The sequence below is a fragment of the Heliangelus exortis genome, chromosome 1 (genome assembly GCF_036169615.1).
Source record: "Heliangelus exortis chromosome 1, bHelExo1.hap1, whole genome shotgun sequence".
Lineage (NCBI taxonomy): Eukaryota > Metazoa > Chordata > Aves > Apodiformes > Trochilidae > Heliangelus > Heliangelus exortis.
Genome location: NC_092422.1, coordinates 3,475,606 through 3,499,424, shown reverse-complemented (window position 1 = coordinate 3,499,424; position 23,819 = coordinate 3,475,606). Strand labels below are relative to the sequence as shown.

The window sequence follows — 23,819 nt, the reverse complement described above, 5'->3', positions numbered from 1 at the left end:
TTTTTTGTTAAAACATTCACACAAGCAGAAGAAATCTAAGTGGTCAAGTGGAAAACAAAGTGTTCTGAAAGGCAATAGGGAGTGTTAAAATAACCCCAATCTGGTAGCCACAGGCACCTTCAGAAATGCTTTAGTCCCTCTCTGTGGTCTTTCCATCAGGTCTCTGATGGACAGTTAGGAACATGACCCAGCCCATATTGTGCAACACAACCAGAAAAATGAACAAAAGGAGAACTTTGTAAAGATGCACACAAATTTAAAAGAAGAAAAAAGAAAAAAAAGAAAAAAAAGAAAAAAAAGAAAAAAAAGAAAAAAAGAAAAAAAAGAAAAAAAGAAAAAAAAGAAAAAAAGAAAAAAAAGAAAAAAAAGAAAAAAAAGAAAAAAAAAAGAAAAAAAAAGAAAAAAAAAGAAAAAAAAAAAAAAAGAAAAAAAGAAAAGAAAAAAGAAAAGAAAGAAGGAAGGAAAAGGAAGGAAGGAAGGAAGGAAGGAAGGAAGGAAGGAAGGAAGGAAGGAAGGAAGGAAGGAAGGAAGGAAGGAAGGAAGGAAGGAAGGAAGGAAGGAAGGAAGGAAGGAAGGAAGGAAGGAAGGAAGGAAGGAAGGAAGGAAGGAAGGAAGGAAGGAAGGAAGGAAGGAAGGAAGGAAGGAAGGAAGGAAGGAAGGAAGGAAGGAAGGAAGGAAGGAAGGAAGGAAGGAAGGAAGGAAGGAAGGAAGGAAGGAAGGAAGGAAGGAAGGAAGGAAGGAAGGAAGGAAGGAAGGAAGGAAGGAAGGAAGGAAGGAAGGAAGGAAGGAAGGAAGGAAGGAAGGAAGGAAGGAAGGAAGGAAGGAAGGAAGGAAGGAAGGAAGGAAGGAAGGAAGGAAGGAAGGAAGGAAGGAAGGAAGGAAGGAAGGAAGGAAGGAAGGAAGGAAGGAAGGAAGGAAGGAAGGAAGGGAGGGAGGGAGGGAGGGAGGGAAAGAAAGCGAGAAAAAGAAAGAGAGAAAGAGAGAGAGAGAAAGAGAGAGAGTTACTTTGAATAGCTCAAGAATAGCTCAAGGAAGAAGGTATGAAAAGAATGGCATGTTCATACTTTTGTCTTGGTTTCTAACCTTAAGGCTGGCCTGAGGATGCCATTCCCAATAATGAAATGGAGCTTCTCCAGGTTGGAGGTGGGTCTGTCCTCCAGCATGCTGTTTCCCTGCAGTGTGGACTCTCCATCGTGGAGCCTCTTTGTCACCTGCCAACCAGACACATTGCACTCTTTCAGTACAGCCAGTTACTCTGCCCCCCCACCCCCCCACCCCCATCCCAAATATGTGGTGCTCCCCCAGGAGGACTCCTCCACCATCCAGGAGGGGGCTCAGAAGTTCTTCAATCTAGCACTTTAAAGGCAAGGGGAGGAGGGGGGCTTTGCTGGCTTTAATCACAGGTGGGTGAAGCTGAAAATGGTCCTGTCCAGTCATGCTCCCACCTGCTTGGTCTTTGCCCAGGTTTTCTACAGTGGCATCCCAGCTCTGAGCTGGACTTACAGCTGGGAGAGGGCCATCAAAGAGCTTTATAATAACCCCAGCTTATTGCCTGTCCCTTTAGCTCAGTCATATTCAAAAATCATTCAGACACTGACAAAATGGACCAATTCCCCATGCTAATGGCAGAGCAGAAACCACATAAGCCTGGGTCTGGTTATGAAAATGGGGATGGCATTTGTCCACCTACCAGCTCTGTCTCAGCTCCTCAACCCAGCCTCCTCCTAGAGCCACTGGAGAAGGACAAACCTTTCTCAGCTGAGAGGTGTTGACACCCACATTAGGCTGAGCTGGGATGGGTCCTATTTCTCCCCACTAACACCTAAAGGGTGACTATCTCAGAGAGCAATCTTCATGCTCTGAAGCAGCTACAGCCTGGTGACATGGTGCCCACTCTGGAAGTGGACAAGACAGTGTGTAAATTAAGACTGAATCTATGTCTTTGCATTGCTTTCGCCCCACCATCACCACCCCAAAAGATTTGTTGCTCCTCATTTTGGGATGAATTATCCAAAATCTCTCATCCTAGGCTAACTGTTCTCACCAGGAGTTTAACCTTTGGCACTGGAGAGGAGCAGAAGATGGGCGAGGGCCCCATCTCTGCTACCTATGCACACAGCTGGAGGGCAGGAAACTAAAAGCAGGGATAACACAGCCCATCAGCCACCATCACCATCCCAAAAGATTCGTTGCTCCTCATTTGGGATGAATTATCCAAAATCTCTCATCCTGGCCTAACTGTTCCCACGAGGAGTTTACCCCTTGGCATTGGAGAGGAGCAGAAGATGGGTGAGGGCTTTTGGAGACCCCCACCTCTGCTACCTGTGCCCACAGCTGGAGGGCAGGAAACTAAAAGCAGGGATAACACTCAGCCCATCAGAGGGTGGTGGGGGCTATCAGCAGCTGGATGGAGGGCTGGGAAGGAGGGGAGGGAGAGTGCTGGCTGACTGGAGAAGAGGAGCCGAGGGGAGGCCGGCGCGAGGTGCAGAATGACTCAAGGAGACACGGGAAGCCAACCTTTCCCCTTAAACACTCCTTAAATCTTTCAGGCAGAGAGACAGGTAGCGCCAAACCCAGAGGAGGGCTGGTTCTATGTTGTCTAGGGAAAAGCAGAAGAGAGTCAGAGAGGGCTGCAGACAATCCAAGGGCACTCGAGCTGCCAGGCGGCCACGCGTCGCCTCTCACCTCCTCCGTCAGTTTGGATTTCTTCTTGAGTGTTAAGGAGACCAGTTTGTGCCTCACACTGTTCTTCTTGTGCCCATCAATGTGAGGACTCTGCAAAGCAAGAGGTGTGGATGCAGTGGTGTGAGACATGGAGGTCTCCTGCAAAAGACCATCAATCCTGGGCAGAGGGGAAAGGTAATTTAGAGGCTGGTGGGAACCAGGAGTGTGGACCCAGACTCCAGTGCCCTGTGATAACCCAGGTCTGGATCTGAATTTTGTAGATATTCTCTAATCAGTGAGCCTCCCCCAGATGAAAACTACAGACTGGGGACATCTGAAAAAAAAGTTGTGTTGAATGATGTAGGTCCCTTCCAACTGAAATGATTCTATTCTCTTTTTTACTCTATTCCCAGATAGTAACTCTCTAATTCAACTTATGTTTACCTAGTTCTGCTCTTCCCCAGTCAGGCTTGTTCTTACATCACACGAGACAAGCAAGACCACTCTCTGAGCCATTGGCACAGCAGATTTGTGAGCTGGAAACCACCAAGCCAGGGATTCATGGACAGGGAATTACACACAATGGTTTCATCACTGTTCACCACCTCTGGGCTCTATTTGATTCCCCAGAAGGATACATTTTATGTGGGACAGACCTAGGCACTTCCTACACATCATCAAGTTTCTCTTGGCTTTCTACTTTTATGGCAGCTTTACGCCAGCTGTGGGATTAAAATGAAGAGGGTAATCACATTTTTACCCAGTAAACTTCTCCCCATTTAAACAGCTTTTAAAAGATTGATTTTACACCAGATCAACACTTTGAGTCCTGTGATTTATCCAGAGCAATGTCTTATCTGGGAGGGGTTCTGAGATAAAGTCCTCCAGTGACATCCCAGAATACACTGAGAGTGCAATAGGGACTTCAAAATGTTGTTTATTTATTCCCCGAGTTTAATCTCCTGGCAACTCTTTACTTCCTGATCCAAGATTAAGGACATGTTTTTAATTTAGTCTCTTCTGACCCCACAGGCTGCCCAGGGAGGTGGTGCAATCACCGTCCCTGGAAGTATTTAAAAACCATGTAGATGAGGCATTTCAGGACACGCCCTACTGGGCAAGGTGATAGAGATATTGATAAAAATATTTTATTTATTTTATTGGGGGAGAGAGGATGTTGATGATTGGACATGGTTATCTTAGAGGTCTTTTCCAACCATGACAGCTCTGTGATTCTGTGGCCCAGGGCAGATCAAACAGAAATCCTCCAATGACACCAAACATTATTCTCCCCCCCATGCATTTCTGCCCTACAAGGGATGGAGAAGAGAGATCAAAGACCTTGAGAGATATTAGGGAATTTTATTGTCTTGCTAGGGGACACTCAGTTATCCTTGTGAAGCAGAAGGGACATGATGAACACCTTGACACATGGGCAATTCTCCTTTCATGGCATAATTACAAATAAAACTGACAAAACTGATTGCCTGCAGCAAACCCTAATAAATCATTTCTTTCCAGCACATTTCAACACCCAACCCCTAATAACATCAGTGGTTACCTCTCCTTCTCCCTGCAGAGCCTGCAGTTCTTTCTTATAGGTCTTCTTCCCCAGAGTCTCATAGATTTTTGTCATCACTGGGATCTTCTCACCACCATCACTCATGGCCGTGTGATATTTGGGCTCAGGAAGGTCTCCCATGAAACGGAGGATGGTGATCCAGACTGCAAGTGCTGCCTAGGTGAAAGGAGAGTTAAATTCCATTAGCTGGCACCAGGGCAGTGGAAGGATCATCACTGTGGTCTCCTTGTCCATCTGAAGGAGGGAAAGCACTTTTCTGTTTCCCACAGAACAGTTTTTCCTGTAGCACACGACTGGGCAAGACCTTGAGCCAGACCATGCCTGTATGTGACTGATAGGTAAAAGTTTATTTTAGATTGGCAAAGATATCAATTTAACTGCCCTAATGGTGGTCACTCTGCTCATTGGATTGTCTCTAAAATGCCATCCATCACCAGTCCTGGAACATCCCTGTGCTTCAGCTAAGATTCCCCAGCCTGACTGACACTGCTTAGAGATGGAGAGAAATAAAAGGGAGTCTCAGGGTTCAAGGAAAATCAATGTCAGCTCTGGATGAAGGAGTCTGCCCTGATTTCTCACAAATACTTCTCACTGATACCAAGAGAGTTTCCTACACTATGACAGCATCATCTGGGAGTCTGCATTTGCTGGCTGCTCCTCTTGAAGCACCTGATCTTGCTTTCTGTAAGTGTTGGGAACTATCAGCTCCAGCAGAGGCTGGTGGCTGGGACCACAAATCTGGGCTCTGTGTTCATGCCATCAGGAGAGTGTTTGCCCCTCCTACCAGGGGTTTGCTTCTTGGATAGGAGATGCCAAACTCATAGAGAGGCAGTGACTGGCAGCTCTTAACCCACTGCAAAGAGGAAGGAGAATAAAAGTGAAGGTAATGATGTTCATGGCCAAGGTAATGTCCATTACAGCCATGCTGGTTCAGTGCAATTCTGGTCTTGTCTTGCTGACCACAGGACAAGCATTTCTTCTCTGTTGGCTCTGCACTGGTGCCTATCACAAGGCAAGAAGCAATTTCTCCAGCTACTGAATTGCAGCTTGACAAGTAAGGTTTCACTCAGCTATTTCCACTGTCTGAGCCCAAAGCACTTCATTAACTGTCCTAAAATAAACACCAAAGTACAGAGATGGACTCACCACCATATCCTGCTATTGCTGGTTGTCTTGTCAGTGCTCAGAACACATTGGTGGGATAGTGCCTACTGATACACTCTCCACCAAACCATGAGCACATTGGTGTAACTCAAAAGGGAACTTTTTGGCTGAAAGGTTCCACAGGCTCACCCACCAACCCACCCTGCCCTGCTCCAGGGTTTTCATCCCCCCCCTGTCTCACCAACTGGTCTCCTTCATCTTCATGGTACAAGAGAGGCTGCTTGAGAGGTCTGCGGATGTAGGTGTGCGTTGTTGTGCCCTGGAAATACGTGGCAGCAAACTTGGCAAACTTGTACTCAGAGAGGTCCTCCTCTTCTTCTTCAGGGAGAGGCAGTGCTGCATCAAGGTCCTCCTCCTCCAGCTCCTTCTGAGCTCGCTCAAGATCCTGGTGGGGAAGAACACCCCAGGCATTCAGCATGGCTTGGGATACTGAACTACCCCTTCCACTTGAGCCTGATTTTTCTGCCTATGGTTTCCATGGCAAAAAACCAAGCCAGATGGAGGAAAAAACATTTAACTCTGGAGCTCATGCAAAGCCCAAGTCCTGAAGGAGACTGGAGCGTGCAAAGGGCAACAGGAGAAGCACTGAGCATGGTCCCACTCCTAGCCAGGTAAAAGGATGTCCAAGAGCTAAATGCCATGAGCCAGAATGAACCTCAGAGGATATTAAAGGCCACAAGTACTCAGTGATTGTACTGCTCTCCTCCTTGCAGCAACCCAAGAGAAAGCCTGAAGACTGCTTGACTGTCCTCAGCCACAACACAGAAACCCTCTGGGACCATGCAAAAGAGGTTAATCTTGAAGGAAGCCTTCAGAGACCCCCTTTTGGATTTCCCCACTCAGCCCTGAGTCATTAATACATTGGTAAAGCCTTTCATGTGACAAGTAGGCTCCTGTGTGTTCTCCAGTACCTCAAAGCCATTGGGTGCCTGTCCTTCCTGGCCAGGTAGGGAAGAAGTTGTCCCCAGGAATCCAAACATTTTGTCCACCATTTCAGAGTCGTTCACTGGCTCGTTTCGAGCTTTCTCCATTTTTTCTAAGAGCTCTTTCTTCCGACGTGCTTCCTCCTTCTCCTTTACTTCTCTCTCTGCATCTTCCCGTGCCAGCTGGGCCAGGCGTACCTGCAAGAGGACAAGAACCATGACAAAACTGCTGGCAGTTCTGTCTCAGGAGGTCTGGGTGGTCATCTCAAGGTAGCCATGAGCCTCCCCATGGAGGTCCAGCACCTGTAGACCTCCTGCCTGGTAGCCAAGGTGTTGTTTTATGGCAAGACACATCATCTGAACTCCAAAGAACTCCAGACTCCAAGGAGCTGGCACTAAGTTCTGCAGTACTTGGCTTTAAAGAGGCAGAATGCCCACTGCTTGGGGCATCATGACTTGGAGCTGGCCAGTAATATGTCCATGCCTCAGTTTCCTGACTGCAGAAGGACAAAGCAGTAGCATTTTCTCCTTATTGCTTGTCTAGGAGGGTTGGTCCATGCTTAGAGATTCTTATTGGACTTATTTTTTTCTTTTATACAACCACCATGCATGGGCACACACAGAGCGTGCCAGTTCCCCCTTCAGCCTTTACACAACACCAAAACCAAGGGAATAATAACTGTAATCTCTGACATTCCTCTGCAGCAGATCAGAAATTCTGGAGCAGCTTCAAGCCAGTTAGAGCACAGAGGACCTCAGTGAATTAAACACAAACCTGCTCAAGCAGGGCAGAAATCCCTTTCGAGATTTTTGGCATTCCTTCTCCAAGGAGCAAAAACAGTCCCTGGAGAACAGAGACAAAGCCCCAGAAAGAAACCAGTCCCTACTACATACTTGGTGCTTCTTTTCTGCTTCCTCTTTGGCTTTCTTAGCACTCATCTCCTTTCGGAGTCGTTCCTCCTCCGCCAGCCTCATTTTCTCCGCTTCCAGGCGTCGATGGTACTGGGGGAATAAACACCAGGGCCATTCGCAATTCTAATCCTCGAATATTTTTATTCGTGCCCTTTAAATCCCCATCCCATGGGGGAGGAGGATGCTTTCATCCCCCTTTCTCCCCACCTTGGCATCCCACGACCGACCTCTTTTCCTCGGTACTTACTTCCCCTCGGAGGCGTTTATAAAGCCTCCGGGCAATCATGCCCCTGGCGTAGGCTTGGATGGTGAGGACAGCCCAAAGGCGGTGCCGGAAAGCTCTCCGGACCAGGAAACCCCGGCACCGGGCTTGGAATTCGATGATCCTCCTGCGAGCCATGTGGTACTGCTTGTGGAGCTTGCGGGATCGATACAGGGCCTGGAGCCTCAGGAAGCCGATCCGCATCTGCAACACGGTTGGGATGAAACCAGACACCCCCCCAACACACACCAACCCCTCCCTGTCCCCCTTGTCCTCCATGTCCCCCAAAGGCTTGCCCACCATAAGCAGATTGTTGCTGTTAATCTGCTTGCACGGCTGTAAATAAGTCACCCCCCCCCCCCCCAACCAGGACAAGCCTTCGGGAGGGAGGTTCTCCAAGAGGGTGGAGAAAATCAGCCCTCTGGCTGCTGCACTGATGGAAAGTCCAAGAAGGGCAAAATCGATTTCTTCCTCACTGAATCTCACAGAGTTTCTGCCCCTGAGAGGCCTCAGGAGGTCTGGGTGGTCATCTCAAGGTTGCCATGAGGGTTGCTCCCCTGTGGAGGTCCAGCACCTGCAGACCTCCTGGCAGCCAAGGTGTTGTTTCATGGCAAAACACATCATCCAAACCAAGCTGGAAGGGGCTATTCCTAGCAAGATGTAGGGTCAGAAGGTGAAACTGAGACACTTTAGACTCCAACACACTTCCCAAATGATCAGAGTTGGGTCAGAGCCAGCTGGGACAAGGAGAGAAGAAGACCATGGGCAGGGTTGGGCAGAAACCCAGATACAATCCCGTCTAGAGATGGAGTCTGGATTTCAGAGGAAGCTGCTTTTGAGTTTTCAGTCACCTGGCGACTAGGGGAAGACTTTTAAAACCCCAAGTGATGAGTTGGTGAAGTGGACATCTAACTAGGAAAACTAGAAGGTGGTCAGGTGCTCTCTTCAATGAGAAGGCAAAGGAGCAAGAGCAAATCTCCATTCATCACTCCAACTACTAAAGCCAACCTCATCCTCTCCTACACTCAGGAGGACATTTAAAGCTAGGAAACTCTTAGAAAGGTCCCAGCTGGAAGAGGTGTGAGGAAGCACCCCCATACTCACAGCACCATAGTTCTTCCTGCAGTTATGTCCACGCCAGTATCTCTGAATCATCAGGACTGAATTTCTCACTTTCAGGAAATTGGACCTGCAAAAGCATTTCAAGAACTTGTCTCTGCAGTTTGGCTGCAAGGTATCATGACCTCCTGGGCTTCATTCTTTGGAGATTTGAAACTGAGCAGCCAGGTGGAGTAAACATTGCATCTTTGGCCTGAAAAAGTCTCCTCCTTCTCCTTACTTTCATTAAGAGATCTGCAGGGGCTCTCTGACAGGTCCCTACAGACAGATTCTACCAGCTTACGGGAACAGACAGAGCAGGAGATGCTGAGAATGGTCCCATCCTTTTTTAGTTCATTAAAATCTGAGTTTTAACTAAAATCTGCTTGCATCAAGTGTGACAAATGTGGCAGACACTGCATGTAATAGAGGTCTTCAGGAGTGGGTTGGTGAAGTCTCTGGAGTGTTCAAGTACTGTTTGTTCTTTAAAATTTCTCCCTGAGAAAGAGAACTTCACCCCCATTTGAGCGATGAACATCAGGAGAATTGCACCCATACTTCCTGGCACTTCCTAAGAAACCCGAGCAGACTCTTGGTTCTTTCTGGGATTACTTCTGACTGAAGACTTGAGATTGATTTTTGTGGTTGCCATAACAATTGAATTGTTGTGTGAAAAAAATGTTAGCAGCTCTCACTGGAGTGAGCTGACAGCTCTAGGATGCCTGCTCCCAAATTAAAACAACTGTCTCCAGCTCTGTGAAACGATGTCCCAAATTCTGGAATACTGGGAGGCTGTGTTTCCTGCAGCAGGCTCAGAGTCCCACTGCTGCAGTGTCAGAGGAAACATCAGCACAGGGACAGAAGGTCCTATTCTGTCCACGTTTGAGGCAGAAAACAATTTTTCTCTCCTTTCCTCCTCTGTTATCCCCCATTACTTGCTGCACCTGAGAGCCAACATATCAGGACTCCCTCCTCCCCAGCTGCAGGCAGGGCAGATGAACACAGAGATGTGTCCCCCAAAAGGGCAAAGCATCCCACACAGCCCCCCTCCAAGGGTCACACCTACCTGTCTTTAAATCCACGGACCACCTTCTGGATGAGGATGACTTTGTCTGTGATGGCCTTGTCTCTCTCAATCTCCAGCAACATGTCGTGGTGGTCCTGTGGGAGAAAAGCACACAGCATCCATGTCTCAAGCTCTCCATCTGCCTAATGTGGGGCAGGAGGGGTGGTGTGAGGTCCTTCCCCAGAGGAAATGGCCAAAATAAGCTCTTGGGACATTTTACATCCCAAGGATCAGCACCAGCTCCTCACTGGAGGAATCCTAACATAAACCCTAGTGATCTACTAGGTTCCCAAAGCAATCAGAGTATCCAGAAGCTGCACATGCAATACCTTAAAGCCTCCAAACACCCAGATGATGTTGCCCTTCCATGCAGAGCTCCTTGTCTAGTGCTGGCAACCATGGGAGCAGTTCCCAGGAACATTGGAAGGGTTTGGGAAAGAAACTCCAGGCTGCATGGGATCCATTCTCCAAGACTGCAAAGCCTTCACACTCTAAGGATAAAACAGGTCCCCAAAACACAGAATTTCCTTGTCCTGAGGCTTTCAGATACACCAGCCTGAGCTTCCTATGGATTCTTCCCACTTTGTTTGTAACTCATCCCAGCTCCAATACTCTGGGTGCAGCAGAGGCAGCTCCACACGTTTCCTGCTTTGTTCGACCTCACACAGCCCCTTGGGGCCTCCTGATTTCTCTGTTTCCTGCCCTGACAGCTGTGAGATCTTGATAACAGGCTCTGGAAAGAGCTGCTAGTGGGAACAGCTTCTAGGAAGAGCTGGGGGGGTGTTCACAGTGGCAAAAAGGGTTGGGGGTGAATTTAGAAATAAGCAACCAGGGTTTACTGCTGGGATTTTTGCTCAAGGGAAGATTTTGCTTCCAGCCTGGTTCTTGACCAGCTCATCCTCATTGTCCTGGAGGAACACAGGAATGGGTGTGTGAGAGATGGTCTGTTTTGCAAAGATGGTTTGTTGTGCAAATGGTGCTGCAGGGGACCTGCAAATTTGGGCTGCTCCATGCCAGCTGGATCAATGCAGGGAAGGAGGCCGTAGGCACCTCTTGGGTTATGCAAGGACCTGCTGAAAGCAAAGTGAGCTTGCTGTGCTCTTGGTCCCCCTCTCTTCAGGTCTCCATGTGGACATCCTTCCAGCTGCTCTGCCTCTTGGGTGAGGACAGGAGATAAGGTTGAGGAATTGAGCCCTGGAAAAGGCTGTGGCCTGTCTGGATTTCTGCTGCAGGATGGGGATGTGGATGCACCAGTGCTGGCAGAGGGCAGATGGTAGGAGAGCCCTTCAGACACAAGGGTTGCAGATGGTGGGGAGAGCTTCCTACCTTCAGGAATATCTTTGTCTTGCCAATCTGCCAGTCATCATCCTTCCCCAGCACAGCTTCAGCAATGCGCTGGCACGTCCCACGCAGGTCACCCTGGGTGGGAGAGAGGGTGGGATTCATGGAATCATAGAAGAGTTGGAGTTGGAAGGGGCTGTAAAGATCATCCAGTTCCAGCCTCTCTGAATGGGCAGGAATCTCCAACTAGACTCTGTTGCTCCAAGCCCCATCCAACCTGGGCTGAGACACTGCCAGGGATGGGGCAGCCACAGCTTCCCTGGGCAACCAGGGTCTCACCACCCTCGCAGCAAAGAATTTCTTCCTAATGTCTAACCTAAATCTCCCCTCTTTCAGCCTGAAACAATTCCCCTCTCATCCCATCACTTGATGCTATTGTCCAAAGTCCCTCCCCAGCTTTCCTGTAGCCCCTTTAGGCACTGGAAGGTGCTCTTAAGTCTCCCTGGAGCCTTTTCTTCTTCAGGCTGAACCCCAACCCTCTCAGCCTGACTCCAGAGCAGAGCTGCTCCAGCCCTCTGATCATCTTTGTGGCTACTCCAGACTTGCTCCAACAACTCCACATTCTTCTTGTGCTGGGGACTTCAGAACTGGGCCCTACACTGCAGTTGGCTCTCACCAGGACAGGGTAGAAGAAGAAAATCTCCCTCAACCTGCTGTCTATGCTGCTTTTGGTGCAGCCTAGGACTCTGTTTTCTGGGCTGCAAGTGCACATTGATGGTTTATGCTGAGCTTTTCAGCAGCCAACATTCCTAAGACCTTCTTCTCAGGGCTTGACCTGACCAGGACCAGCCTCACCCATCACTCCTCCCAAGTCTAACAGAGACCTTGCAGCTCCATCAGTTTTTCCTAACGAGGTTCCCAAGGCACAATTAAGGTGTGAGAGATGCCAACACCATAACCATTTTCCCTTCACTCAGAAGTCCCAGAGCCCTGCCGTAACACCTGGGGACCAAACATTGCCTAATTTTGAAGAGGATGTACATCTCTGCAGAGCAACCATTACCCACGGAAGAAGATGTTCACCTGCTTGTATGCTGGCTTCACCCCAGGCATGAGCACCCGGTACCGGTCCACAAACTCCACAAAGGTGTAGCGGATGGGGTATCCAGCCCGGCGGATCCGGATGGTTTCCATCATCCCTGAGTACCTCAGCTGACGGACACACAGCTCCCGGTCAAACAGCTGGGGAGGATACAGGACACTCTGGTTGGATGGCACAGCTCAGCCTGGGCTGGCCAGAAGAGAGTGGGGGCTCTGAAGATGGCTGGGGCAACCAAGCCAGGCATCTACCCAAATGCTTCACTTGGTGGACCCAAAGCCACAGTCACTGTTGGGTGTCATGGGCTTGATCCTGTGAACAGTTTGGCTCAGGACATTTCTTTAATTCCCACTTGTAAGGCAGGAATCACAGGATCACAGGAATCACAGGAATCACAGGAATCACAGAATCACAAAATCACAGAATCACAGGATCACAGGATCACAGGAATCACAGGAATCACAGGAATCACAGAATCACAAAATCACAGAATCACAGGATCACAGGATCACAGGATCACAGGAATCACAGGAATCACAGAATCACAAAATCACAGGATCACAGGAATCACAGGAATCACAGGAATCACAGGATCACAGAATGTTTTAGGTTGGAAGAGATCTCCAAGATCATCCAGTCCAACCTTTGACCAGCACCATAATCTAACTACTAAACCATGTCCATAAGGACCAGGTCCAAATGCCTTTTAAATGCCTCCAGGGATGGTGACTCCACCACTGTCCTGGGCCATTCCAATGCCTGACAACTCTCTCAGTGAATAAAATATTTCCTAACATCATCTTAAACCTCCCCTGGTGCAGCTTCCATCCATTCCCTCTGGGAATCACAGTTCACTAAGGAGAAGAGGCTGTTTCCCTCCTTGCTCCAACCTCCCTTGAGGTAGCTGAAGAGAGCAATAAGGTCTCCTCTCAGCCTCCTCTTCTCCAGACTAAACACCCCCAGCTCCCTCAGCTGCTCCTCACAGGACTTGTGCTCCAGGACCTTCATGAGCTTTGCTGCCCTTCTCTGGACACACCCCAGCACCTCCATGTCCCTGCTATAGAGAGGTGCCCAGAACTGAACACAGGACTCAAGATGTGGCCTCACCAGAGCTGAGTACAGAGGGATGATCACTTAGGATGTGTCCTACTCATTACACAAAGGAGTGGGATCTGGAGAGCACAGTGCAATGAGAATGTCACCTTGGGAAAACAGGCAGTGATGCCACCTCTACAAAGGGTTAAGCCATGCAATTATCCTTGCAATGCCCACTCGTGGTCATTAACTCCTGACTGCCACTCGGAGCTTCACCAGCATGATCACAGCACTCCTGTGTGGGCAGGGAGGAAATATTTTTGCAGGGAGAAGAAGTAAAAAACCATGTGAGTGGTTACTCAGAGGTCTCACAATTCCTACAGTAGGAAGTGACACCCCGAAGTCACACAAAAGAGATGCCCTATGATAAGCCTGTTATCATCAAACTACCCTGTGCCCAGGAGGACACCTGAGGAGCTTAAAATGAACAGGACAGATCTGAGAGCAGTTGAGAGTTTTAGGGAAAGGACAAAACTCAGACCAACCCCCGTGGCTGCTCTTGACAAGCAGACAGATTCAAGGCCAGACAGCAGACATAGGAAACTCAGTCCTTCAGATGTCTGCTAATAAACCTGGCTGTCCACCCTTGCTTTGGGCATCTCTGGGTGGATCATGAGTGTGCTTGATGGACAGATCTACTGAAACTAGGGAAGGAATCCAGAAGGAATCTGAGAAGCAATCTCAGATCCGCTGAAGCTAGAGAAGGTTCAGGAAAATCCCTGCTATTGGCTCAGTGCTTTAGTGGATTGAGGAGGATTCTGGAGGTCCTAAGAGCATCCTAAGAGCATCCTCCTGCAGCTTGATGCTGTCTGCTGGGAGCATCCAAAAAGTGTTCAGCCCAAGTGTAGAATAAAGGCAAGAGGTGATGTGGTGCTGGCACAGCACAGGAAGTCAGGACAATAAATCCCAGCCTGGGCTAAAGAGCTCCATCCAGGGTGTTTTTCAGCTGCCCTCCCTTCAGCTGTCTCAAATGGGAACATCTGCACATGTACAGATGTGAGCATCTAAAATGTGAGTCCCTGGGGCTCTCCCTTAAGGGAAGCAGGAGGGCTGGGCTCAGGTATCCCTGGATCTCAGATGCATCTCCTGGGACAGAAGGATTTGCCCTATGGATACAGCCACCACCCCATCCTTGGAGGGAGCTTTTTGAGTAGCTTGTAGCAGCCACTTTACCATGGAAGGGCTGGAATGAAGTGAGATGGATCCTGATCACAGGAGAAAACAATGGATCAGAGAGGAAAAGGTAGAAAGTAGGATCATCCAGATGTGGTCTCAAGCTGTTCCTATCTAAGGGGGGTACTGGGGAGTGGGGACAAGAAAGGTGCAGAGGGAGGGGGTTTATGTTCACCTTTCTCCTACCATGAAGCAGAAGGGGATGTGAGTGGTTAGGGGCTTGCAAATAACACTCCAGAGTTTGTAGGGCTAGTTTAGTGCACACATGGGCAACCATAAGCTTCCTGGCACCCAAATGGCTGGAGACAGTTTTGATTTTCCTTCTTCATCCCCTGCATTTCTCACAGACCAACCAGAACAAGAGAGCAAAGCTCAGAAACAGCAGCCTGGGATGGGCTACAGGCCCAGAGAACTCCAGCCAGCATCCCAATGCTAACAAATTTATTCTTTTTTGTTTTTCCTCCCCCAAAGTACATTTGAGAAGGAAGGAAAAGTTTCAAAATAACAGAAAACAACAAACAGTCAGGACTTTCCACTGACCTTTCATTTCCTATTATCCCATTTCCTATCACTATCACTACACTTTCCTTCAACACCAGGGAGGGCAAAAGAACTCCCAGAACACGTTCCCTTTGCAGTCACCCTGCACAGCTCTGTCTCCCATTTAGCTGGAATATTTTCTCCCTTTTGCATTATTAAACCAAAGCCAGAAATAAATGTAGCAAGAAATCACATTTCACATCTTACAGCACCACAGCCCTGATTCTGTTACCTCGTCCACTCATTACTTTAATGGGAAGATTAATTTCTCTTTGTCTGATTCTTTCAAGCTCATAGATGTTTTTATGTCCCACTGTAAGTTTTATAGATAAAGACAGACAGAGCTGTCAGGGCTTATTGCTGATGAAATCAGATGAAATACAGATTTGCTACACAGAGGGCAAAATGCCAGATCCAAATCCCAGACATCCAGGTGTAAAAGCAACTTTCAGGATGTAAACCTATTTCTCACCATCAGCCTTGTTCTTAAAGAAGGCCTTGGTTTGATCCCAGCTCAGATACTAAACTCAGCTCAGGCATATTGTTAAATATTAACCCAAAATATCACATTAACATGCCCTGAGGTGCCTCTTCACGATCAAAACCAGGATTAGGGCACAACAAACTGCTCTGAAATCCACCAGATCTTTCACCTCACATCCTATTAGGTTCACTGAACAGAAAAAATAAGTTCTCAACAGACACCACGTGTATGTAACAGCCCCAAAATTCAGTATTTTATGCTTTTTTGCACTTAGTTGAGCTTTGCTCACAGACACTTTACATAAAGCTTCAGATCTAGCTGGATTAACTGCAAAGGCATGAGGCAACAGGACTCACAGAAACAAAGAGCTGAGATTGTTATTAAATAAAACTCTTCCTCTCCAAGCAGTATCACTAAAAAAACAGTGATAAGAAAAACAGCTGAAAGGATTTAAGTTGAAAGGCGAAACAGAGTGAAACCCCTCTGGAGTAAAAAGATTTTGTAGAAAACACCCATGGGAGGGGGGGTCACTTTTAGGTAATGTGGAACCCTGCAATAGCACCCAACCCAAGGTCCTACAGCTCAATCTCAGGGTCTGGCAGGGAGGCCCCTACTCCCTATGGAAATTCAGAGCCATTTCCTACAGGAGAAAGGGCTGCAGGGTGAGTTCCTGGAGCCTTGGGGAGAGAAGCAAGGGCAGGACCTCCCTTCTGCAAAAATTTTTGGGCTGCTGTTGTCTTTTTAAAGAAATTGCTTGATTTTGCCAACCCTTTGGTGACTCCCTTGCTTGCAGGGAAAGCTGTGGGTTGGTTTTCCAAGCACCCAGGGTCAATCCCAGCTCCATCGAGAGTCGCAGTTGACTCCAGGGCAGAGTCACCACACAGGCTTTCCCTCTACAAAAAAAAAAAAAAAAAAAAAAAAAGCAGCCAGGAGAGAATAAAGCAGGACTTACCATGGGCTTCTTGTACTCATTGGGCTTGATGCAACGGACAAAAAAGGGCTGGCAAACACTGAGAGTCCTCATCAACAGCTCCAGGGACCTCTTGAACTGACTGCTGAGAGTCGGCGAGCGCTTCCTCGTCTCCGCTCCCTGCAAAACCGCAGCGGATCAGGCTCAGGAAATGAAAGGATAACAGAGCCTTTCCCCTCTAACACAGCCTTTCCCCTCTAACAGAGCCTTTTTCCCCTCTGACTGAGTCCCCAGCAGCCTCCTGGAACAGTCAGGGCTGGAGGGGGTAGCAGGACCAGAGCTGGCTGAGCATTGAGGCAGGAGAAAAGAGGGCAGGGCAGAGCTGGCAATGGGCAGACTCTGGCAATCTGCTTCATAAGCCTCTAGCCAGGAAGGAAAAATGAGAGAATTTAATTTCTCCTGCTAAAATCTCCCCTGGTGACCAGCAATCCCAATGGCCCCGTGCAGAGCTGTGAGGAAGATCTGCCCATGAGAGCAAACAGCCCCTTCCAGGCCATCAAAAATCTCAATATTGCAGCTTAGGGCAATGCATTTGCCCAGGGATGCTTCTCAAGAGCAGCTTGGTCTTCTCTGTCCCCATGAAGAGCAGCATGGTCATGGCAGCTCTACTGATGTGGTTCCTCATGTCAAGCTGAGCACATTCTGCTACTTGAGGTATCTGAGCAGAGACCTATGTAGGGTAAAAACCAAGCCAAGGATACTTTCTGTCTTCAAAAGCTCCAGAAACTGCTGGTCTGCTCTCCTCATCCTGTACCACAGGGAAGACTGGAGTTTTGTTTGGAAAAGAATATTACCATTTGAGGTGGGTAATCAGGGTGAATCAGGATGATCTGGAGTATTTTGCTTGTTTTAGCTCCTCTGGTTAAATTAATAACCCAGTCTCCAGTTTGAAGCAAGTGCTTCTAAAGCAGAATGGAGAGGTTTCCCTTGATAAACACTTCTCCCTGCCCTCCAAGGACCTTGTTAAACCATCTTCAAACTAAATGAAGCTCCAAACTTGTTTTATCCATCAACCCCTGCTACCTGAGCTTGATACACATCAGTCAGAACAGTGCTGTGTATCTCACAGGGGCTGGTGCTCAGGGAACCTTTGTGGGGCAGCAGGAATTGCTCATGGGTGAAGAGTTGGGCAGCAGGATGCAACCTCCACTGAGCTGAATACAGGGCAAACTCTGACATGACCTCTGACATGACCTGATGGCCAGAGATTTCCCAAAGTGAGGATTCCAGCAGGGTTTAAATGCAAATTTCCACCAAACACTTTCTTCTTTTGCAGGTGGCCAAGCCATGCATGGAGTCACAAAGTCCCCATGTGTCCCCACTGGCCTTGCTGCTCTGCTTTGGAAGGTGGTTTTTATTTCTATGTTTCCTAAATTTTCTACAAGAACTTCATCATACATCACTGATAACCTGTCAGAGAACATCCCCACCCCACACAGCTGAAGAATTTCACAGATTCACAGAACGGTTTTGGGTTGGGAGAGACTTTCATGGAAACATAGAAAGTTAGGTCTTGAAAGATCATCAAATCCAACCCCCCTGCCATTGGCAGGGAGTTGACACAGCTCAGGTTGGATGTGATGCTGAGACAAACCCAATAAACACAAACAGAAAGTCAGCATGGAATTCCAACAAGAGAAAACCCAGCTCATGGACACAGCAGAAAAAACCTGGCCTGCTTGTCCAGGAGAGCAGGGAGCTATCAGGGATATCACCCAACAAAACACTCCCTTAAATGACTAGAAAAAGTTGTTAACAAGTTGAGAGTAATTAATGGATGCAGCTGCTACCTGCAGAGCACTGTACAGCCTGGTGCTCTTATTCTGTCTCAGATTTGATGAAGAATAAGCTGTTTCAGCAAGAATCCTGGTTTTGCATAGCTTTGATGAATGTTTTCTTATCACTTTGCTAATTATATGCGAGGGGTCACCTCTGTGTGATGTGAAATGATAGCCAGAGGGGTTAGAAGCAGCAACAGATGCAGGAGCAGGGCTGGAAGTTGGAAGCAACAGCTTGTCAGCCAATTTGGGCTTGGCTGGGAAAGGTCATTTTTCAGCTTTTCAGCAAGGCTTTGTACAAGGGTCTACAAGGGAATGAGGAGAATGATTTTGGTTGGGAAAGACCTTTGAGATCATTGAGTCCAACCATTAACCCAGCACTGCCAAGTCCACCACTAAACCATGGCCCTCAGCACCTACACATCCTTCAAACCCCTCCAGGGATGGGGACTCCACCCCTGCCCTGGGCAGCCTGGGCCAGTGACTGACAACCCTTTTGGAGAAGAAAATTGTCCTAATATCCAATCTAAACCACCCCTGGTACAACTTGAGGCCATTTCCTCTTCTTCTATCACTTGCTACTTGGTGCTTTGCTCCCAGACAGCAGATTCTGCCCCTTTAGGTTGCTGATGCTTTGCATTTTTTTTTGGTGCATGCATCCAGCTCTGGCAAAAGGCAGTGGTGCCATTGTCACCCTTACACCTGAGAACTTTTTGGGCTGGAAGGAAGGGAGAGCAGCCAGAAAGCAGTTTGTCTCCTCATCCAAATCATGAGAACAAGCTGAACTCCTCCTGTCAAGATTGCTCCATCCATCCCTCCCAGCCATTCATGGGATTCCTGGGCTTCATGTTTTTGGAAAGCCTCCTCTCTATGATGGGCACCAGCCCTGTGGGCACTAAGCAGGCTCTCAGCTACACAAAAAAAATCTCAGATGAGTGCTTTGCCTCAGTCGCCTCCTGCATGGACAGGGTGACACCACTGAAGTCAAAGAATTGGGTTTGGGTTGGAAGGGACCTGAAAGATCCCATTTCCCTGTATCTCCTGTTGTTGCCTTCAGAAAAAAATGACTGGCCAGGGCATTTGGGGCAGATTTTGCATAATTATCTCCTGGATTTAATTCCACCATAACTTAAATTAGAAAGGTCCTCTAGAGCAGGGTCCAATGAAATGATGAAATCCAAAAAATTTGCAATCATGACATGAAAGTGAAGGAATTCAGCTCTGGAATGAATGGCTTTGGGTCATTTTGGGTCAGATCTCCCTCATTGGAATTCCAAGTCCAAACACCCCGAGACACAGAGGTAAGAAGGTTGAAATTCAGCCCCATGCAAGGATCTGAATTTTGGAAGTCAGGTCCATCTCTAACATAATTTTATGCCTCTTAAGAGATTGTGCTGGAAATGTGACCAGTTGCAAAGCTAACATCACAAAAACTTTAGCACACAGTGTGCTACCCTAGGGCCAAATATCTAGCAAGAAAGGTTTGGGAAGCCATCAGAACCAGTCAGGAGATAACCTGCAGCAGAAAAAAACTAAGAAAGAAAGGTGCCAAGTGACTGTTTTGATGAGGGCTTGGATTTGAGCTCTCCCCTGAACAAGACCTAACATATTGTCCCCTGTAAGAATGATGGCATTTCCACGTGACACAGAAATGCAATCCAAGAGTCTCTCTGTGCACACAAACTTCTTCCTGCCACCAAAAGGGCAAAACAAGTCCAGATTTGCAGTTGCAATAATATCCCACAGAAGCCAGTGATGGCACCACAATAAACAGCAGCTGAATCCCACATCTGAAGTCAATTAAAATTACTCAAATACCAGAAAAATTGCCAAAACGTTGCCTTGGGCTGGTTCTGATTTTATCCAAACCAAATTCCTGTCATTACAAAGCAAATCTGAGTTGAACCCTAGAAATAAATGTCACAGTTGTACACCTGCATCTATTCACCAAGCCATAAATCTGCTCTCCATCACTTTGGTCCCTTGAAATAGATAGTGCAGGAAGAGGAATCAACTGACAAGAGCAAAGCACAACCCTTGCCAAGGAGAGGTGAATATAGAATAGAGGAACTCAGGTTTTTGGTTTACCTTTGGTGTGGGTGTGGGCGACTGGCCAAATGTGCTGGATGCATAGCCACAGAGAAACTACATGAAGCACAGGTAAAAAAACAAACAAACAAACACAAACAAACAAAACAGAGACAGAGAAGAGCAAACAGTGAAAAGAAGGAACAACCAAAAGGAGCCTGATGTTGTTAGTCTTGTAGACGCCGTTGTTAAAATTATCTCATCGACAAAATGCGTTAATTCTTAAATTTTTGTCTGTCCCCCTCCTGGCTTTTCCTCTTCATCTCCATGTTCACATCCTTGAAGATGAGGGAGCTGCAACTGTTTAGCTCTTGGGTTTTGGGAAAAACTCTTCTGAATCTTTTAAATTCACTTAATATCCTTCCAGCTTCATCCATCCCCACTCCTCTCCCTCACACATCCCTGCTCCCCTGTGGCCGGAGCTCTTAATACACAGCAGCTGGGAAGATGCCAGGGGAAAAAAAATTAAACCAACACATTGTCACAAAAAATCTAAAGAAATCCCTTCCTTCCTCCCTAATTCTATTCCAACAGATCAAATAAATTACTGCAGAATTTAAATCTTTGCTGAGGGGAAAGCCCCTTATGTGTTTTTCTCTTCATCAGTTCCCATCCTCCTCTGTTCCTCCCACCTCTTCCTCAAACAAGAAGTGCTCAGACCAGTGGCTGATTCCTCAGAGGAGCAGGGGTAGAATTCCCACTGAGTCCATCATTTCACCCGGAAATGCTCAAAGTAATGTTCCCATTCAGCAGACACATGCAGATAGATCTCCTCCTTGATGGCCATGCAGGAATTGAGCTGCACGGCCTCGTGGCCTCCAGCAACACCCAGTTCCCCACAGTGGTTTTGTTGTCTACAAATCTCAGGTCTTTCAGGGACCAAACTGTTATTACAATATTCAAATATTTTTTTTCAAGATGATCTGTGGCTGTCTCAAGTTCCTGGCATGCAAGAATCCCATTGGAAAAATCCAATGTACAGCAGATAGGGATTTGCTTCACTCACAAAATCCCCAAAACTCCTCAATAAGCCCCTGATGACCAAAGGTTGGAAGCTGTTGAGCAAAACACCTCTTGATTTGCTTTAACCTTTCGCAGAGCAGCCACTTGTCTCTTTTGAAGGGAAGAAATTAAGATTTGATTGACCTGACCTGAATGTGCCTGGAAGGTTTCTCCACGGATTGTCCCACTGCTGCTGGATGCAAACTTCCAAGAGGAGCCTTTTCTCCAGCTCTTTGCTAACTGTAGTCAATTCCCAGGACTCAGGTTCACCTGCTCTTTCTTTTGGGGCATGTTATAAGAAGGAATGTTGTAAAATGCAAAGATTATTGAATTTTGGTGGAAAGCAATGGGCAAAATCATCTCAGCCCCACGTTGCTTGGCCCCATCTCTGCTTGTCTGAGCTCTTTTGTTTTTGTGGGGCTTGAGGGGGTTTGTGCTTGCCCAGTTCACACAAACATTGTGCATGATTAGAGGAACTCATACACAATTTTTGCACCTCTTCCAGTTCCATACCAGTCAGGTTACAAATCTCTCATTCAAAAGAGAAAAGCTGAGATTGCTAAAGGATCAAATCACAGAGACCACCACTGCAGACAGATTCTGAAGACATTAACTGAGCTAATAAAAGAAAAAGTTTCTTTAAATAAATAAAAAAAAGTGCTCTGATGCTTTAAAGGGTCTCTGTTCTCAGGTCCTAGGCAATGCCCAGGTGAAAATCTCAATTCTGCTCTCATACATTTCCAGCATTTTTAAAGCCTCTTTGTAGGTGTTCCTGTGAAGAAGTCTGCATGACTATATAAAATTAAAAGCTCCTTCTCATCCATTCCCCAGGATTCATCTCTTCTCTGCTCAGAGAAGCAAGAAATCATTCCCAAGGTGAACTGCAAAGCTTGCACTGAAAATAAAAAGCAGTGAGGGACAAGCAATAAAAAGCAAAGGAAACAGCAGCACTGATGCTAAGGGAGTTAGTGCCTAGTTCAGCAGGAGTATCCACATCTGGGAATAGCTTTGAAGCCTCCAGTAGTGTCATGCCAATTGGTAGCTGGCGCTGATAAATGTTATTTTCTTCCCAACAGAGTCAAAAGATTATTGATTGTTTCAGGAAGAGCAGAAATGAGTGGCTAAAGGTTATGAACGAGGCTTGCAAAAGTGTCCATAGCCTATTGAGAGAAATTTCTTGGGAATTTAAACATTTTTTTCCCTTAGCAGGCAAGGGAATTCAGTATTTAAATCTGTTTGGCACTCCTGAAAGCCCCTAAGTCCCTTGGACCATCAGTGGCATTGGCCTGCATTTGGAAATAGGACTCCAACTTCTAAAAAAAACTTGGTTCCTTTGGAAAATGTTATCCCCACACCTGGCTTTGCCTACAGACAGCCAGGAGGATTTGACCATAGCAACTTATCTGGGTAGAATTTCAGGTTCTGCAAGGCTGGTATTTTAAAACAGTTTCCCATTTAATTTTGGAAGCAGGGTTGATGATACATCAGAAGGGAGTGGTAGATGTTCAGCTTTCTCAAGTGAACATCCTATCTTGGTGTTATTAATGGTGAAACAGTCACAAATCTCAGCATCCAAGACAGTATCCCAGTAATAAGTGCTCAAATGGTGGGAATTTTAAAAGAAAGAACTTGTGCCTTTCTCCAGATCTTCAGTGCATGTGGTCTTATTCCACACTGAGCATGGAGCAAGTACATACCCTGCCAGAGGACTGGGGAAAAGGAAAGCTTTTATACCTGATGTCCCCTCTCTCTGCTGTCATAACAGTAAAACACAGCTGTTGTCTGGCCCCTTCTAGTCCTGCCATGGTGCTCAAAGGCCACTCTGATCATCCCTTAGTTCTCCTCTGGTCTGCAACCACCAAGGGTTTGCTTTTCACTTCTCACTCTATCACACACACATCTGGACTACTCAGCTGGAGGGGTTTGCTCTTTCTCTCTGATAATTTCTACAATTACAAACCTACAGCCCTACAATTACAAACCTACAGCCCTACACAAGCAGGGGAGGAGCAATCACAGCACAAAATAATCTTTGATAAACTGAACAGACTGAATTGATGGTGGTGGGGGGCTGCGTGTGGATGTACCCATGGCACCAAGGTAATGCTTGCCAGTGGCTGGCTCACACTAACAGGTTTGAAACACCCCAAAACAGCACCAGGGCAACATGACCCTTTGCAAAATCTTCTGCCCCTTCCAGATAAGACACCACAATCCCCTCCTCACTCCCCCTGTGAATGAAGATCCTCTCGCGCCTGCATTACCATTGCCACATCTGCTTGGAAGATCTGCTTGATGAACTTGTTTTTGGAGGAATGCACCAGCTGAATGATGTCTCCATGCAGTGTGTCCCTGTTTTTCTCCAAGAAACCTAGAAGAATAATGGGACAAGACCTAGATAGATGATACAGTGCAACATGGGGTGGGTATGACATGCAAGCACCCTCTGGGTTGCTCGGTTACCGAATGTTCTCGGGGAGGCAACGGGGGTAGCAAGGGGCTATAGAAAGAGATGGAAGAAGAGACAATTCTTGACATTCTTGAGAAGAATCCACCTGGACACTTCATAAAAGATGCATGTGGTGCTAAGCCCTTCAATTCTGTACCCTGACACTATGATGGGCCAGCAGCCTGCTCT

The 23,819-nt window shown here is 47.2% G+C and overlaps 1 protein-coding gene across 1 annotated transcript in view; it reads right to left on the bottom strand.

Annotated features, from left to right (window-relative positions):
* The window catches only part of MYO7A (myosin VIIA), a 115,039-nt gene that overhangs the window by 22,372 nt on the left and 68,848 nt on the right, over nucleotides 1–23,819 (bottom strand). Inside the window, exons 16-29 of the mRNA XM_071766289.1 lie at nucleotides 23,446–23,552; nucleotides 20,180–20,236; nucleotides 16,296–16,433; nucleotides 12,036–12,194; nucleotides 10,998–11,090; nucleotides 9,672–9,766; nucleotides 8,612–8,696; nucleotides 7,493–7,711; nucleotides 7,228–7,335; nucleotides 6,322–6,531; nucleotides 5,592–5,795; nucleotides 4,226–4,402; nucleotides 2,686–2,775; nucleotides 1,084–1,211 (exon numbers count right to left, since the gene is read on the bottom strand). Of these exons, the coding sequence (XP_071622390.1) occupies nucleotides 1,084–1,211; nucleotides 2,686–2,775; nucleotides 4,226–4,402; nucleotides 5,592–5,795; nucleotides 6,322–6,531; nucleotides 7,228–7,335; nucleotides 7,493–7,711; nucleotides 8,612–8,696; nucleotides 9,672–9,766; nucleotides 10,998–11,090; nucleotides 12,036–12,194; nucleotides 16,296–16,433; nucleotides 20,180–20,236; nucleotides 23,446–23,552 (1,870 nt within the window). The remainder of the gene's footprint in view (nucleotides 1–1,083; nucleotides 1,212–2,685; nucleotides 2,776–4,225; nucleotides 4,403–5,591; nucleotides 5,796–6,321; nucleotides 6,532–7,227; nucleotides 7,336–7,492; nucleotides 7,712–8,611; nucleotides 8,697–9,671; nucleotides 9,767–10,997; nucleotides 11,091–12,035; nucleotides 12,195–16,295; nucleotides 16,434–20,179; nucleotides 20,237–23,445; nucleotides 23,553–23,819) is intronic.